Consider the following 15606-nt stretch of genomic DNA (forward strand, 5'->3'; position numbering starts at 1 on the left):
TTTATATTTGCCAAAATTAGGGCAACATAATGACTACCCTTGTAGCACAATTCTCTTTTTTCTTTTCAAGTAAAATAAAATTTTCAAAAATGTCTGTTAAGTACCAAAAGAACAACTTTAGATCTTCCTTTTGAAATTTCTTTTTTCCATCTTTAATTTTTTTCCATTTCTACTGCCACTAGTGAGCTAGATCTCTATACACCTGATGTCATGGTTAGGGAAATGTATCAACTTCGCCAAGTTGTGGTACCTGTTTATCTGATTGGGCAAGTGCTGGCCTGTCTGTTGCAATGAGGACATTTCATAGGAGTAGATCATGAGCATGTCAGCTGCATCCACAGCTGATTCCATTTGTAATCAGCCAAAGGGGAGTGTCTTCTACAATGAGTGATGCTTAATCTAGTCAGGGGAAGCCTTTTAAGGAGGACTCAGAGGAGAGGTTCCATTCCTGCTTCGGCTGGTGAGCCTCTCCTGTGGAGTTCATCCAGACCATCCATTGGAGACGTCGGCTTCACAGCCTGCCCTGTGGATTTTGGACTCTGCGTTCCTGCGGTCACGTGAGACACTTTTATAAATTTTATATTTGCAAGTGTTCCCTGTTAATTCTGTTTCTCTAGAGAACCCTAACTAATACACCTGAGTTACTGATGTGCTCTCTTGAGCAATCGTCCTACAAACTCCCTATCACTCCCTAAAACAACACTTCCACCAAATTATTCTCCTGCACAAAGAAGTGTTAAAAATTCCCACTGCTTACAAGATAACACCTGAGTTTCTCAGACTGCATCCAAGGCCCTAAATCTACTTATATCCCGTTTCTAACCTTATCTCCCAAGTACATGCCAAGTCAACTAATTATATGAGCCAAGTGCATATGCCACAGTCAATACCACGTATCTCATTCCTCATACAAAAACATTTTGTAATTTGTATATTTAGTCACTATCCTTGTACACCCTAGGCATTCCTAGATTATACCATCTCAGTCTTTAACATCTATCTTTCCTTCTGATTTCATTTGTGCCCCCAGCCCTCCTCCCTCTATCATTCTCACATTCAGCTTCATTCAGTGTACTAACATTATTGTATTACAGTTAGGGATCATTGTGCTATCCATTTCTGAATTTTTACAATCAGTCCTGTCGCACAATCTGTATCCCTTCTGCTCCAATTACCCAATATTTACGCTATTTCTATCTCCTGATGGCCTCTGTTCTTAACTGAAATTCTCCAAGTTCATTCATTAATGTTAGTTCATATCAGTGAGATCATACAGTATTTGTCCTTTTGTTTCTGGATAATCCTACTCAGTATAATGTCCTCAAGGTCGATCCATGTTGGTACATACTTCAACACTTTATTGTCTTACACCTGAATAATATTCCATCGTATGTGTATAGCACAGCTTGTTTAGTCATTCATCTGTTGATGGACATTTGGGCTGTTTCTGTTTCTTGGCAACTATAAATAATGCTGCTGTAAACATTGGTGTGCAAATGTCCATTTGCTTCCTTGCCCTCATGTCCTGAGTAGATACCTAGCAATGGTATTGCTGGATCATATGGTAGTTCTATACTTAGTTTCCTGAGGAACCGCCAAAGTGCTTTCCACAGCAGTTGTACCATTTTACAACCTAACAGTGGATAAGTGTGCCTCTATCTCCACATCCTCTCCAGCACTTGTCGTTTTCTGTTTTATTGATAATGGCCATTCTGGTGGGTGTGAGATGATCTCTCATTACGGTTTGATTTGCATTTCCCTAATAGCCAGTGAAGTTCAGCATCTTTTCAGATGCCTTTTGGCCATTTGTATTTTCTCTTCTGAGAAGTGTCTGTTCATGTCTTTTGTCCATTTTGTAATTGGGTGGTTTGATTTTTGTTGTTCAGTTGAACAATCACTTTATATATTCTGGATTAGTCCGTTATCTGATATATCGTTTCCAAATGTTGTCTCCCATTATGTAGGCTGTATTTTTACTTTCCTGACAAAGTTTTTTGATGCACAGAAGTGTTTAATTTTGAGTAGTTCCCATTTATGTATTTCCTTCTTTGATGCTCATGCTTTGGGTGTAAGATGAAGGAAACTGCTTCCTATTATAGGATATTTACCTACATTTCCTTCTAAAGGTTTTATGGTCTTAGATCTAATGTTTTGGTCTTTGATCTATTTTGAGTTAATTTTTGTATAGGGTATGAGATATGGATTGTCTTTCACTCTTTTGCATGTTGATATCCGGTTCTCGCCATTTATTGAAGAGACTGTTCTGTCCCAGGTTAGTTGGCTTGACTGCCTTATCAAAGATCAATTCTCCTGAGATGAGAGGGTCTATATCTGAACACTCTATTCTATTCTGTCAGTCAGTATATCTATCTTTATGCCATTATCATGCTCTTTTGACTACTGTAGCTTCATAATACGCCTTCAAGTAAGGTAGTGTGAGACCTCCGACTTCATTTTTTTTTCTCAGGTTATTTTTAGCTATTTGGGGCACCCTGCCCTTCCAAATAAATTTGGTTATTGATTTTACTATTTCTAAAAAGTAAGTTTTGGGGATTTTATTTGGTATTGCATTGAATCTATAAATCAATTTAGGTGGAATTGACATCTTAACTATATTTAGTCTTCTAATACATGAACACAGTATGCCCTTCCATTTATTTAGGTCTTCTGTGATTTCTTTTAACAATTTCATATAGTTTTCTTTGTATACATCTTATGAATCCTCAGTTAAATTTATTCCTAAATATTGTATTCTTTTGCTTGTACTTGTAAATGGAATTTTTTGTTTAACCCCTCAGATTGTATAGAACACTACAGATATTTGAGTGTTGATCTTCTAACCTGTTGCTGTATTCATTTATTAGCTCTAGTAGTTTTGCTGTGGATTTTTCCGGGTTTTCAACATATAGTATCATATCTGCAAACAGTAAGAGTTTTACTTCTTCCTTTCCAATTTTGATGCCTTGTATTTCTTTTTCTTGTCTAATTGCTCTGGCTAGAACTCCCAACACAATGTTGAATAACAATGGTGATGGTGGACATGCTTATCTTGTTCCTGATCTTAGGGGGAAATTTTTCAGTTTTCCCCACTGAGGATGATATTAGCTGTGTGTTTTTCATATATTCCCTTTATCATGTTCAGGAAGTTCCCTTCTATTCCTATCCTTTGAAGTTTTTTCAACAGGAAAGATGTTGAATTTTATCAAATGCCTTTTGTGCATCAATTGTGATGATCATGTGGTTTTTCTGCTATGATTTGATTAAGAGATTTTATGTTGAACCATCCTTGCATACCTGGAATGAATCCTACTTGGTCATGGTATATAATTCTTTTAATGTGTTGCTGGTTTCGATTTGTAAGAATTTTGTTGAGGATCTCTGCATCTGTATTCACTAGAGAGACTGGTCTATAGTTTTCTTTTCGTGTAGTAACTTTGTCTGGCTTTGGTATGAGGGTGATGTTGTCTTCATAGAATGAGTTAGGTAGTCTTCCCTCCTCTTCTTTTTTTTTTTTTTTTTGCTGAGTTTAAGCAGGATTGGTACTAATTCTTTCTTGAATTCTTGGTAGAATTCACCTGTGATACCATATGGTCCTGGACTTAATGATAGATTCAATTTCTTTTCTTGTGATTGGTTTGTTGAGGTCGTCTATTTCTTCTTGAGTCAAAGTTGGTTGTTCATGCCTTTCTAGGAAGTTGGCCATTCCATCTACATTGTCTGGTGTATTAGCATAATGTTGTTCATACTATCCTCTCATTACCTCCTTTATTTCTGTGGGGTCAGTGGTTATGTCTCCTCTTCCATTTCTGATTTTATTTATTACCATCCTATCTCTTCATTTTGTCAACATCACTTAGGGTCCATCTATCTTATTGATTTTCTCATAGAACCAACTCCTGATTTTGTTGATTTTCTTGATTGTTCTCATGTTCTCAATCTCATTTATTTCTGCTCTAACTTTCATTGTTTCTTTCTTTTTGCTAGATTTGGGGTTAGTTTGACGTTCCTTCTCTAGTTCTTTCCAGTAAACTGTTAATTCCTTGATTTTTGCTCTTTCTTCTTTTTTGATATAGGCATTTAAGGCAATAAATTTCCCTCTTAGAACTGACTTTGCTGCATCCCATGAATTTTGATATGTTGTGCTTTCATTTTAATTTGCCCTGAGATATTTATTGATTTCTCTTGTAAATTCTTCCTTGATCCACTGGTTGTCTAAGAGTGCGTTGTTCAGCCTCCATATATTTCTGAACTTTCTAGCCCTCTGCTTATATTATTGATTTCCAATTTCATTTTTATGATCTGAGAAAATGTTTTGTGTGATTTCAATTTTTTAAAATTTATTGAGATTTGCTTTGTGACACAGCAGATGTTCTATCCTGGAGAATGATACATGAGCCCTTGAGAAAAAGGTGAATCCTGCTGCTGTGGGGTGTAATGTTCTATAAATGTCCAATGAGTTCGTTTATTGTATTATGCAAATTGTTTCTTTACTGATCCTCTGTCTAGATGTTCTGTCCATTGATGAGAGTGGGGAATTGAAGTCCCCAACTATTACGGTAGATGTTTCCATTTCTCTTTTCAGCATTTACCTCACATATTTTTGAGCACTCTGGCTTGGTGCATAAATACTTATGATTGTTATGTCTTCTTGTTGAATTGTTCCTTTTATTAATATATAGTGTCCTTCTTTGTCTCTTTTAATTGTCTTACATTTGAAGTCTAATTTGTTGGATATTAGTATAGCTACTCCTACTCTTTTCTGATTGTTGTTTGCATGAAACGTCTTTTTGAACCTTTCACTTTCAACCTATGTTTATCCTTGGGTCTAAAACAGCATCTCCTGTAGACATCATATAGATGGGTCCTATTTTTAAATCCATTCTGCCAGTCTATATCTTTTGATTGGGGAGTTTAATCCATTAACATTTAGAGTTACTACTGTAATGGCACTACTTTCTTCTACCACTTTGCCTATTGGATTTTATACTTCATATCTAATTTCTCCTTGTTCTAGTTTGCTAGCTGCTGGATGCAACACACCAGAGGTGGATTGGCTTTTAATAAAAGGAAATTTATTTAGTTGACATGTAATTCTTCAGAGTAAAGGCAGCTAACTTTCAACTGAGGTTCTTACATGGGAAGGCACAGGGTGATTTCTTCTGGCCTTCTCTCCAGACCTCTGGGTTCCAACAACTTTCCCCAGGGTGATTCCTTTCTGCATCTCCAAGGGCCTGGGCTGAGCTGTGAGTTCTGAGATGAAGTTTGCAGAGTTGCTTGGGCTGTGCTACATTGAACTCTCTCATTTAAGCACCAGCCAATTAAATCAAACATCATTCATTGCAGCATGCACACCTTCTAGCCAACTGCAGATGTAATCAACAACAGATGAGGGTCACAGGCCATTGGCTCAAGTTCACAGCAATAGGACTAGGCACCTTCACCTAGCCAAGTTGACACCTGAATCTACCTACCACACTCTTCTTTTCACTTTTACTCATAGTCTTCATTTCTGCACTCTTCTCCACACCTCTCTCTCCTGTCTTTCCCTATATGTCTCTATGCTCCCTTTAGTATTTCTTGCAGAGCCAGTCTCTTGGTCACAAATTCTCTCAGCGATTCTTTTCCTGAAAATGTTTTAATTTCCCTCTCACTATTTTTCCCCACATTTTTGAAGGACAGTTTTGCTGGATATATAATTCTTTGTTTGTTGCTTCCTATTGAAACAGAGCTCGAAGGATATTAAGGAATGATGAGAAAGAAAGAAAGGAAGAAGGAGAGAGAGAAAGACACAGACGGGCTCAGGCAGTCTGAAGCTTGAGTTTACTTCAGACAGACTTCAGACAACTTTATTTTCAACCAGATCTTAGTTATATACCACAGGATGTCAATAGATATGCAGGCATTTCCTGAGGGAGCAAGATTCTTATCTCACAGTGTTCTTCATACTTAACATAACTGTTTTGGGTAAACATTCTCTTCCTCCCAGACTGCTCTACATAACAATCGCCACAGTTTACCGCTGCCATCCCGAGGCCAGCAGCTTGCAACAAATTCTGTAGGTCTTGCTTTAAACTCTTGGCTTCTACATTTGTTGGCAGTTTTTCTCTTTTAGTATCTTAAATACATCATTCCACTGTCTTCTAGCCTCCATGGTTTCTGCTGAGAAACCTATGAATAGTCATATTGGGCTTCCTTCTACATGATGGATTGCTTTTCTCATGCTGCTTTCAAAACTTCCTTTCTCTTTGACATCTGACATTCTGATTAGTAGTGTCCTGCAGTACACCTACTCGGATCTATTTTCTTTGGGGTACGCTGCACTTCTCGCATCGGTAATTTTAAGTCTTTCATGGGAGTTGGGAAATTTTCAGTGATAATTTCCTCCATTACTGTTCTCTTCTCCTTCTGGGACACCCACAACATGTATATTCGTGCGCTTCATGGTGTCATTCAATCCTCTGAATCCCTGATGATATTTTTCCATTCTTTTTGCTATATTTCCTTTTCTTGTCAGATTTCAGATGTCCCGTCCTCCAGTTCACTAATCCTTTCTTTTACCTCTTGAAATCTAACATTGTAGGTTTCCACTGTTTTTTTCATCTCTTCTACTGTGCCTTTCATTCCCATAAGTTCTCCCTATGGAAACTATCCTCCTTTGCATATTGGCACCGGACTTATTTTGAGATTCACAGGTCCACAGCCAGAAGAGAATATTTTGCACCTGTTTAAGGTGATGTGCGTAAGCTGCCAAGTTGACAAGGGGTGGACATGTGGTAGTTAGATTCAGTTGTCAACTTGGCCAGGTGAAAGCACCTAGTTCTGTTGCTGTGGACATGAGCCAAGGGTAGGTGAATCTCATCTGTTGCTAATTACATCCGCAGTCGGCTAGGAGGTGTGTCTGCTGCAATGAGTGACGTTTAACTTAATTGGCTTGTGCTTAAATGAGAGAACGCAATGTAGCACAGTCTAGCAGCTTGGCATTCCTCATCTCAGCACTTGCAGCTCAGCTCGGGCCCTTGGAGATGGAGAAAGAAATCACCCTGGGGAAAGTTGTTGGAACCCAGGGGCTTGGAGAGAAGACCAGCAGAGACCACCCTGTGCCTTCCACGTAAGAAAGAACCTCAGTGGAAAGTTAGCTGCCTTTCCTCTGAAGAACCAACAAAATAAATCCTCTTTTATTAAAAGCCAATCCGTCTCTGGTGTGTTGCATTCCGGCAGCTAGCAAACTAGAACACTAGGCCTTTATCTGATATATCATTTCCAAATATTGTCTCCCATTGTGTAGGCTGTCTTTCTACTTTCTCGATGAAGTTCTTTGATGCACAAAAGTGTTTAATTTTGAGGAGCTCCCATTTATTTATTTCCTTCTTCAGTGTTCTTGCTTTAGGTTTAAGGTCCATAAAACCGCCTCCAGTTGTAAGATCCATAAGATATCTCCCACCATTTTCCTCTAACTGTTTTATGGTCTTAGACCTAATGTTTAGATCTTTGATCCATTTTGAGTTAACTTTTGTATAGGGTGTGAGAGATGGGTCTTTCATTCTTTTGCATATGGATATCCAGTTCTCTAGGCACCATTTATTGAAGAGACTGTTCTGTCCCAGGTGAGTTGGCTTGACTGCCTTATCAAATATCAAATGTCCATAGATGAGAGGGTCTATATCTGAGCACTCTATTCGATTCCATTGGTCAATATATCTATCTTTATGCCAATACCATGCTGTTTTGACCACTGTGGCTTCATAATATGCCTTAAAGTCTGGCATCGCTAGACCTCCAGCTTCGTTTTTTTTCCTCAAGATGTTTTTAGCAATTCGGGGCACCCTGCCCTTCCAGATAAATTTGCTTATTGGTTTTTCTATTTCTGAAAAATAAGTTGTTGGGATTTTGATTGGTATTGCATTGAATCTGTAAATCAATTTAGGTAGGATTGACATCTTAACTATATTTAGTCTTCCAATCCATGAACACGGTATGCCCTTCCATCTATTTAGGTCTTCTGTGATTTCTTTTAGCAGTTTTTTGTAGTTTTCTTTATATAGGTTTTTTGTCTCTTTAGTTAAATTTATTCCTAGGTATTTTATTCTTTTAGTTGCAATTGTAAATGGGATTCGTTTCTTGATTTCCCCCTCAACTTGTTCATTACTAGTGTATAGAAATGCTACAGATTTTTGAATGTTGATCTTGTAACCTGCTACTTTGCTGTACTCATTTATTAGCTCTAGTAGTTTTGTTGTGGATTTTTCCGGGTTTTCGACGTATAGTATCATATCCTCTGCAAACAGTGATAGTTTTACTTCTTTCTTTCCAATTTTGATGCCTTGTATTTCTTTTTCTTGTCTAATTGCTCTGGCTAGAACTTCCAACACAATGTTGAATAATAGTGGTGATAGTGGACATCCTTGTCTTGTTCCTGATCTTAGGGGGAAAGTTTTCAATTTTTCCCCATTGAGGATGATATTAGCTGTGGGTTTTTCATATATTCCCTCTATCATGTTAAGGAAGTTCCCTTGTATTCCTATCTTTTGAAGTGTTTTCAACAGGAAAGGATGTTGAATCTTGTCAAATGCCTTCTCTGCATCAATTGAGATGATCATGTGATTTTTCTGCTTTGATTTGTTGATATGGTGTATTACATTAATTGATTTTCGTATGTTGAACCATCCTTGCATACCTGGGATGAATCCTACTTGGTCATGATGTATAATTCTTTTAATGTGTTGTTGGATACGATTTGCTAGAATTTTATTGAGGATTTTTGCATCTATATTCATTAGAGAGATTGGCCTGTAGTTTTCTTTTTTTGTAATATCTTTGCCTGGTTTTGGTATGAGGGTGATGTTGGCTTCATAGAATGAATTAGGTAGTTTTCCCTCCGCTTCGATTTTTTTGAAGAGTTTGAGGAGAGTTGGTACTAATTCTTTCTGGAATGTTTGATAGAATTCAGATGTGAAGCCATCTGGTCCTGGACTTTTCTTTTTAGGAAGCTTTTGAATGACTAATTCAATTTCTTTACTTGTGATTGGTTTGTTGAGGTCATCTGTGTCTTCTTGAGTCAAAGTTGGTTGTTCATGTCTTTCCAGGAACCCGTCCATTTCATCTAAATTGTTGTATTTATTAGTGTAAAGTTGTTCATAGTATCCTGTTATTACCTCCTTTATTTCTGTGAGGTCAGTAGTTATGTCTCCTCTTCCATTTCTGATCTTATTTATTTGCATCCTCTCTCTTCTTCTTTTTGTCAATCTTGCTAAGGGCCCATCAATCTTATTGATTTTCTCATAGAACCAACTTCTGGTCTTATTGATTTTCTCTATTGTTTTCATGTTTTCAATTTCATTTATTTCTGCTCTGATCTTTGTTATTTCTTTCCTTTTGCTTGCTTTGGGATTAGTTTGCTGTTCTTTCTCCAGTTCTTCCAAGTGGACAGTTAATTCCTGAGTTTTTGCCTTTTCTTCTTTTCTGATATAGGCATTTAGGGCAATAAATTTCCCTCTTAGCACTGCCTTTGCTGCATCCCATAAGTTTTGATATTTTGTGTTTTCATTTTCATTTGCCTCGAGGTATTTACTAATTTCTCTTGCAATTTCTTCTTTGACCCACTCGTTGTTTAAGAGTGTGTTGTTGAGCCTCCACGTATTTGTGAATTTTCTGGCATTCCACCTATTATTGATTTCCAACTTCATTCCTTTAGGATCCGAGAAAGTGTTGTGTATGATTTCAATCTTTTTAAATTTGTTAAGACTTGCTTTGTGACCCAGCATATGGTCTATCTTTGAGAATGATCCATGAGCACTTGAGAAAAAGGTGTATCCTGCTGTTGTGGGATGTAATGTCCTATAGATGTCTGTTAAGTCTAGCTCCTTTATAGTAATATTCAGATTCTCTATTTCTTTATTGATCCTCTGTCTAGATGTTCTGTCCATTGATGAGAGTGGGGAATTGAAGTCTCCAACTATTATGGTATTTGTGTCTATTTCCTTTTTCAGTGTTTGCAGTGTATTCCTCACGTATTTTGGGGCATTCTGGTTCGGTGCGTAAATATTTATGATTGTTATGTCTTCTTGTTTAATTGTTCCTTTTATTAGTATATAGTGTCCTTCTTTGTCTCTTTTAACTGTTTTACATTTGAAGTCTAACTTGTTGGATATTAGTATAGCCACTCCTGCTCTTTTCTGGTTGTTATTTGCATGAAATATCTTTTCCCAACCTTTCACTTTCAACCTATGTTTATCTTTGGGTCTAAGATGTGTTTCCTGTAGACAGCATATAGAAGGATCCTGTTTTTTAATCCATTCTGCCATTCTATGTCTTTTGATTGGGGAATTCAGTCCATTAACATTTAGAGTTATTACTGTTTGGATAATATTTTCCTCTACCATTTTGCCTTTTGTATTATATATATCATATCTGACTTTCCTTCTTTCTACACTCTTCTCCATACCTCTCTCTTCTGTCTTTTTGTATCTGACTCTAGTGCTCCCTTTAGTATTTCTTGCAGAGCTGGTCTCTTGGTCACAAATTCTCTCAGTGACTTTTTGTCTGAGAATGTTTTAATTTCTCCCTCATTTTTGAAGGACAATTTTGCTGGATATAGGAGTCTTGGTTGGCAGTTTTTCTCTTTTAGTAATTTAAATATATCATCCCACTGTCTTCTAGCCTCCATGGTTTCTACTGAGAAATCTACCCATAGTCTTATTGGGTTTCCCTTGTATGTGATGGATTGTTTTTCTCTTGCTGCTTTCAAGATCCTCTCTTTCTCTTTGACCTCTGACATTCTAACTAGTAAGTGTCTTGGAGAACGCCTATTTGGGTCTAATCTCTTTGGGGTGTGCTGCACTTCTTGGATCTGTAATTTTAGGTCTTTCATAAGAGTTGGGAAATTTTCAGTGAAAATTTCTTCCATTAGTTTTTCTCCTCCTTTTCCCTTCTCTTCTCCTTCTGGGACACCCACAACACGTATATTTGTGCGGTTCGTATTGTCCTTGAGTTCCCTGATACCCTGTTCAAATTTTTCCCTTCTTTTCCCGATAGTTTCTGTTTGTTTTTGGAATTCAGATGTTCCATCCTCCAAATCACTAATTCTATCTTCTGTCTCTTTGAATCTGTCATTGTAGGTATCCATTGTTTTTTCTATCTTTTCTACTTTGTCCTTCACTTCCATAAGTTCTGTGATTTGTTTTTTCAGTTTTTCTATTTCTTCTTTATGTTCAGCCCATGTCTTCTTCATGTCCTCCCTCAATTTATCGATTTCGTTTTTGAAGAGGTTTTCCATTTCTGTTCGTATATTCAACATTAGTTGTCTCAACTCCTGTATCTCATTTGAACTATTGGTTTGTTCCTTTGACTGGGCCATATTTTCAATTATTTGAGCGTGATCCATTATCTTCTGTTGGCGTCTGCACATTTAGACAGATTTCCCTGGGTATTGGATCCAAAAGTTTGGAAGATTTTTCTGTGAAATCTCTGGGTTCTGTTTTTCTTATCCTGCCCAGTAGGTGGCGCTCGTGGCACACGTTTGTCTGCGGGTCCCACCAGTAAAAGGTGCTGTGGGACCTTTAACTCTGGAAAACTCTCGCCGTCCGGGAGGTTCGCTAGCCGAAGCGGCTTGGAAGAGTTCGAGCCAGCCCGGGGTCCAATCGCGGGAAGGGTTGCTGGCCGCCGCAGCCCGGGAAAGCGCCCATCCGAATTTCCTAGTCACCCGGGCGACAAGCGTGGCAGGAGGGCGCCAGCGGCAGCGGCCCACCCGGGAGAGTGCACGTTCCCGGGGAGTCACGGGTTTGGAAGGGACCTCCCCCACCCGTCACCGTTCTCCGCGGCCTGGGGATTTCCGATCCAATTCTCTCAGTTGATCCGGGGGGCCGCGCGTGGTGTGGGCGCCAGCCGCCGCTGTTTCAGGGGTCCACCTCTCCAATTCTCCCGGCCGGCCCGGGAAGGGGGAAGGGAGTGACTCCGGCCGCTTGCCGCCCTGCCCGGTGAAGCCCGCGCGCCTCGGCGATCTCACCCAAGCGGCTTCTCTCAGCCAGCCAGCCGTTCCAGGATGGGGTACGCTGTCTTTTTTTTATCTCTGTTGTGGCTTTGGGCGCTGTTCTGTATCGTTTCTACTCCCCTAGTAGCTGTCCTGGAGAAGAAACTAAGATCCGTGCGTCTTACTAAGCCGCCATCTTCTCCGGAAGTCCCTCTTTGTCTAATTTTGACTTCGCATATTTAATTCTGGTAAAGATGACTGTACACATTACTAACCAAATACATGGACTTTACCATACCTCTGAATTCAGGTGTGAAATGAAGCATCTGAAGAAGAGAATTAAGGTAATAGGTTCCACGCTGTTTTCTGATACTTAAATTGGTGAATTCTCTAGGAGCAAGCGGCTCCAAAGCTTTAGTCTTTAATTTCTTTCCTTTTCCATACTGAGTATTTGACATACTGGAATAATCCTCTTCAAATAGTTTTCCAAACATTATGAAACTAAATATTATCTTTTTTAAAAAAAGGCATGTTATATAAATGCTCTTATTTTCAAAACAAATTCTCCCCAAACCTCCCTACCTTATACTTGAAGGTATCTATTTCAAGTCTTTCCTTAGCAGTTTGGGCTTTGGAGGCAGCAAGGCACAACTTTTTTTTTTTTTTTTTTAATTCCTGTCCGGCTCCTACCTGCGTGATATTGGGCAAGTCATTTAACCTAATCTTTTGTATGTAAAGCGGGATACCATTTATCAAGCAAGGCCATTTTAGCAGTTAAATCACATAATAAATGAAAGGGTTTGGCCCACAATAAATGACAGTTGCCTTTAAAAAAAGACATATCCACATCGATAACGAACAAAGAAAACTTCTCACACCTAGTCCACTGCCAGGATGGCAACGCCAATCCTAAATCTTGCGAATTGACGTCGTGGGACCAGCACTCACTTAAGCTCTGCTTCTCACACCCCTCAGTACTCTGTACTACATTATGGCATTTAAGTGAGTTAAATAAATAACTTAGAGCCAGGGCAGGGTCACTAAGAAGAAAGTCTTTACAATCACCGACCCTGTAAGTCCTCCAATATGTATCCCATGATTCAAGCGTTATCCTTGGGACCCTAAGGTGACCTGCTCAACGTCTTACTGGGACGTGGCAAAGGGTTACTTCGAAATGTGGACTGATAAGTGCCCAACCCAGTTCCTATATAATAGGAAACCCTCTGGAAAGCAATGTCCTTTTCAACCTGTTTCTCAGAAGAAAAAACAAAAACGGAATTCCGAAATTCAGCTTCGAGCTCGCGGTCCGGATCCTGCCGAAGCCAGGGCCCTTCTACCCTCCAGACCACAGCGTCGAGGGAGAGCCCCCGCGGCGACGTACCGCGAACCCAAAGCAGGAGAGCACCTCGCCCCCGGGCAGGCCCGAACTGCGTCTCGCTTCGCCCACCTCAGACGGCGCCGCCAACGCAGTCCCCATACCTCCCATATCCCTCACGGGATACCCGGCCGCCGACCCACTTACTGCCTAAAGCCCAGACCCCCGCCCCGGGAAATACTCGAAGAAAACGAACACAGCCCAATCAAGGAACGCCATGTTCGCGGGGGGGGGGGGGGGGGGGGGGGGGTCTTGTCGCAGCCAGGCGCGTGCGTGATTTACGGGATGTGCGTTCCTCGTCTCCCAGGATGCACCGCGGGAGCGCTGGCCGTCGCGCGCGGCCTTATGGGCAATGTAGTTCCTTGGTCCCGAGCGTTTAGGCGTGTGGGCGGGAGTGCAGCTCTTGTGTCTTCTGGTGGGTTCCTGAATTCACTTGACCGGCCCTCGTTCATTCACTTATTAGGTATGTATTTACTGCTATTCGCAGTCTATACCCGCTGAGGTATGGTGTACAAAGAGTCCTGCCTTTTCCCAGGGCCAATTCCCGAGGTGTCTAAACATGGGAAACAGTTGGGTAGGGCTTCAAGGTTGCGAAGTACCCGCAGAGACATTTCCCAAGTGAACGCTGAGGGCAAAACCTGTGGAAAATACTCCACATTCCCTTCAACCTTTATAACCTCCTCAATGTTTATTTTGACTCCACCAACTGTAAGTAGCATACATAATAATACATTAAAAATATTTCATATTATCCACTGTTGCCCATTTTCACAGCTTCAGTGGACTATTTCAGTAGCCTGTTTGGGCTCAGCTTCTGGTATCTCCAGAATTCATCTAGAAATGAACGAAGGCGACAGGAAGAAGGTCGTTTGGTTTCAGCTGAAGTTTTGAGAACAATAACAAACGATAAAGTTGGAAGGGCAGGGACCAAAAGGGATGCCAACTTGAGGAATATGCATTTGAAACATGTGGCTGGAATATTTAGGAAGTGTTGATAGAGAAAGGACTGGCACCTCCCAGGGCAGCCCCGGGAGGCAAAGTGTCCATACGAGGAAATGACCGTGGGAATAGCCTGTTGTCAGTTCTCATCGGTCTGAACTGCCACGGGTCCCCCTCTAGAAGGCTCCTCCTTTCTGAGTCTTCTCCCTGGTTTCCATGCCATTCTATTCCACTGCTTCTCTTTCTGCCCTTTTGACTGTTTCTTCTTTGCCTTATGCACTTCATCTGCTTTCATCCTAACAGTGCGCGTTATGAAAGCTTCCCTGTCCTGACCAAGAATGACTCCCAGGAGTTAAACTCCTAAGGACACAGCTTTGCCTTGTTCACAGCTGTATCCCCAGCAACTTCAACAGAGCCTGGCTCATAGCAATATCTTGATAAATGTTTGTTGAATGAATGAATGGCCTCTTACCACCATTTTCCCCATTATCCGGAATCAAAGTGTTGGAGCTATTTTTGAAACTTTGTCTTTTGTCCATGAATCCATCAGTTGCAACTAAAAGTATTGCCTGAATAATACTTCTTCCATTTCTCTGCCCCCCTCTCCTCCCATCAGACCCTCATTGTCACACTGCATTAGGACAGTGGTTTTTAAGTGGACTCCCATTTTATTCAACCTGTGCTGCATAACTCCACAAGTTTCATCCAGCCTGTACTTTGAGCTCACACTTGTCTGCCAAAGAATCTTCAATGATTCACCAGTGACTGTGGTAGAAATTGATATTTACATTCTTATTCCACCATAACATGGTCTCGACACTTATTTTTGTTACGTATTTCTCAATGCTTACCAGTTCTCCAAAGTATTTCCAAACGTGCCATATACCTTTTTGCCTGTGTGGTTTTGCTCATTTTGTCCCCTCTGACAAGGCCTGTCTATCCATCCACATCCCCCTTTCGATCCTCTCAGCACAAAAGCCCATCTCAAACTCTAACTCATGCACAGAAATATACCAGATCTCTTGAAAAAAGGGTGATCTTTTCTTTCTTTAGGCCTTCAGGATATTGTGTGCATCTCTTATAGCACATGTCTCTGGCGTAGTCAGAGCTGATCACTTTATTAGTATCTCGAAGTCAAGATTGTGCTTTATTTGCTCTTATAGCCTCTGCATCAGTTAATACTAACAAATATCCATTGCATTATCATTAATCATTCGAGCATATGGATTTCTTAATTCTTTATTTTGTTTGCTCCACTGAAAATTAGAGTTGAGCCCATAAAGCTGTTGGTCAAACACTGGATGATGCTGATTTCACCCGAGTAGTC

General features: G+C 40.1%; 1 protein-coding gene and 1 pseudogene across 7 annotated transcripts in view; one reads left to right on the forward strand and one right to left on the reverse strand.

Moving 5' to 3' along the window:
- The window catches only part of LOC143678271 (ubiquitin carboxyl-terminal hydrolase 40-like), a 59102-nt gene extending 45536 nt beyond the window's left edge, over positions 1-13566 (reverse strand). For 4 of the 6 annotated variants that reach the window (XR_013173128.1, XM_077155492.1, XM_077155493.1 and 1 more), the window contains exon 1: positions 13347-13560. Coding sequence is in view for 3 of the 6 variants with exons in the window: in XM_077155492.1 (XP_077011607.1) it covers positions 13347-13451 (105 nt within the window). In the remaining 3 variants the exon portion in view is untranslated. Of the gene's footprint in view, positions 1-250; positions 3498-13346 lie in introns of those variants that run through there. The other 2 variants (XR_013173129.1, XR_013173130.1) reach the window with 2 other exon arrangements.
- Positions 13567-13668: 102 nt separating this feature from the next.
- LOC143678279 (UDP-glucuronosyltransferase 1A3-like) overlaps positions 13669-15606 on the forward strand; it is an 87290-nt pseudogene continuing 85352 nt past the window's right edge. Inside the window, exon 1 of the transcript XR_013173136.1 lies at positions 13669-13803. The product of XR_013173136.1 is annotated as a UDP-glucuronosyltransferase 1A3-like (transcript). The remainder of the gene's footprint in view (positions 13804-15606) is intronic.

Source organism: Tamandua tetradactyla, chromosome 3 (assembly GCF_023851605.1).
Source record: "Tamandua tetradactyla isolate mTamTet1 chromosome 3, mTamTet1.pri, whole genome shotgun sequence".
Classification (NCBI taxonomy): Eukaryota; Metazoa; Chordata; class Mammalia; order Pilosa; family Myrmecophagidae; genus Tamandua; species Tamandua tetradactyla.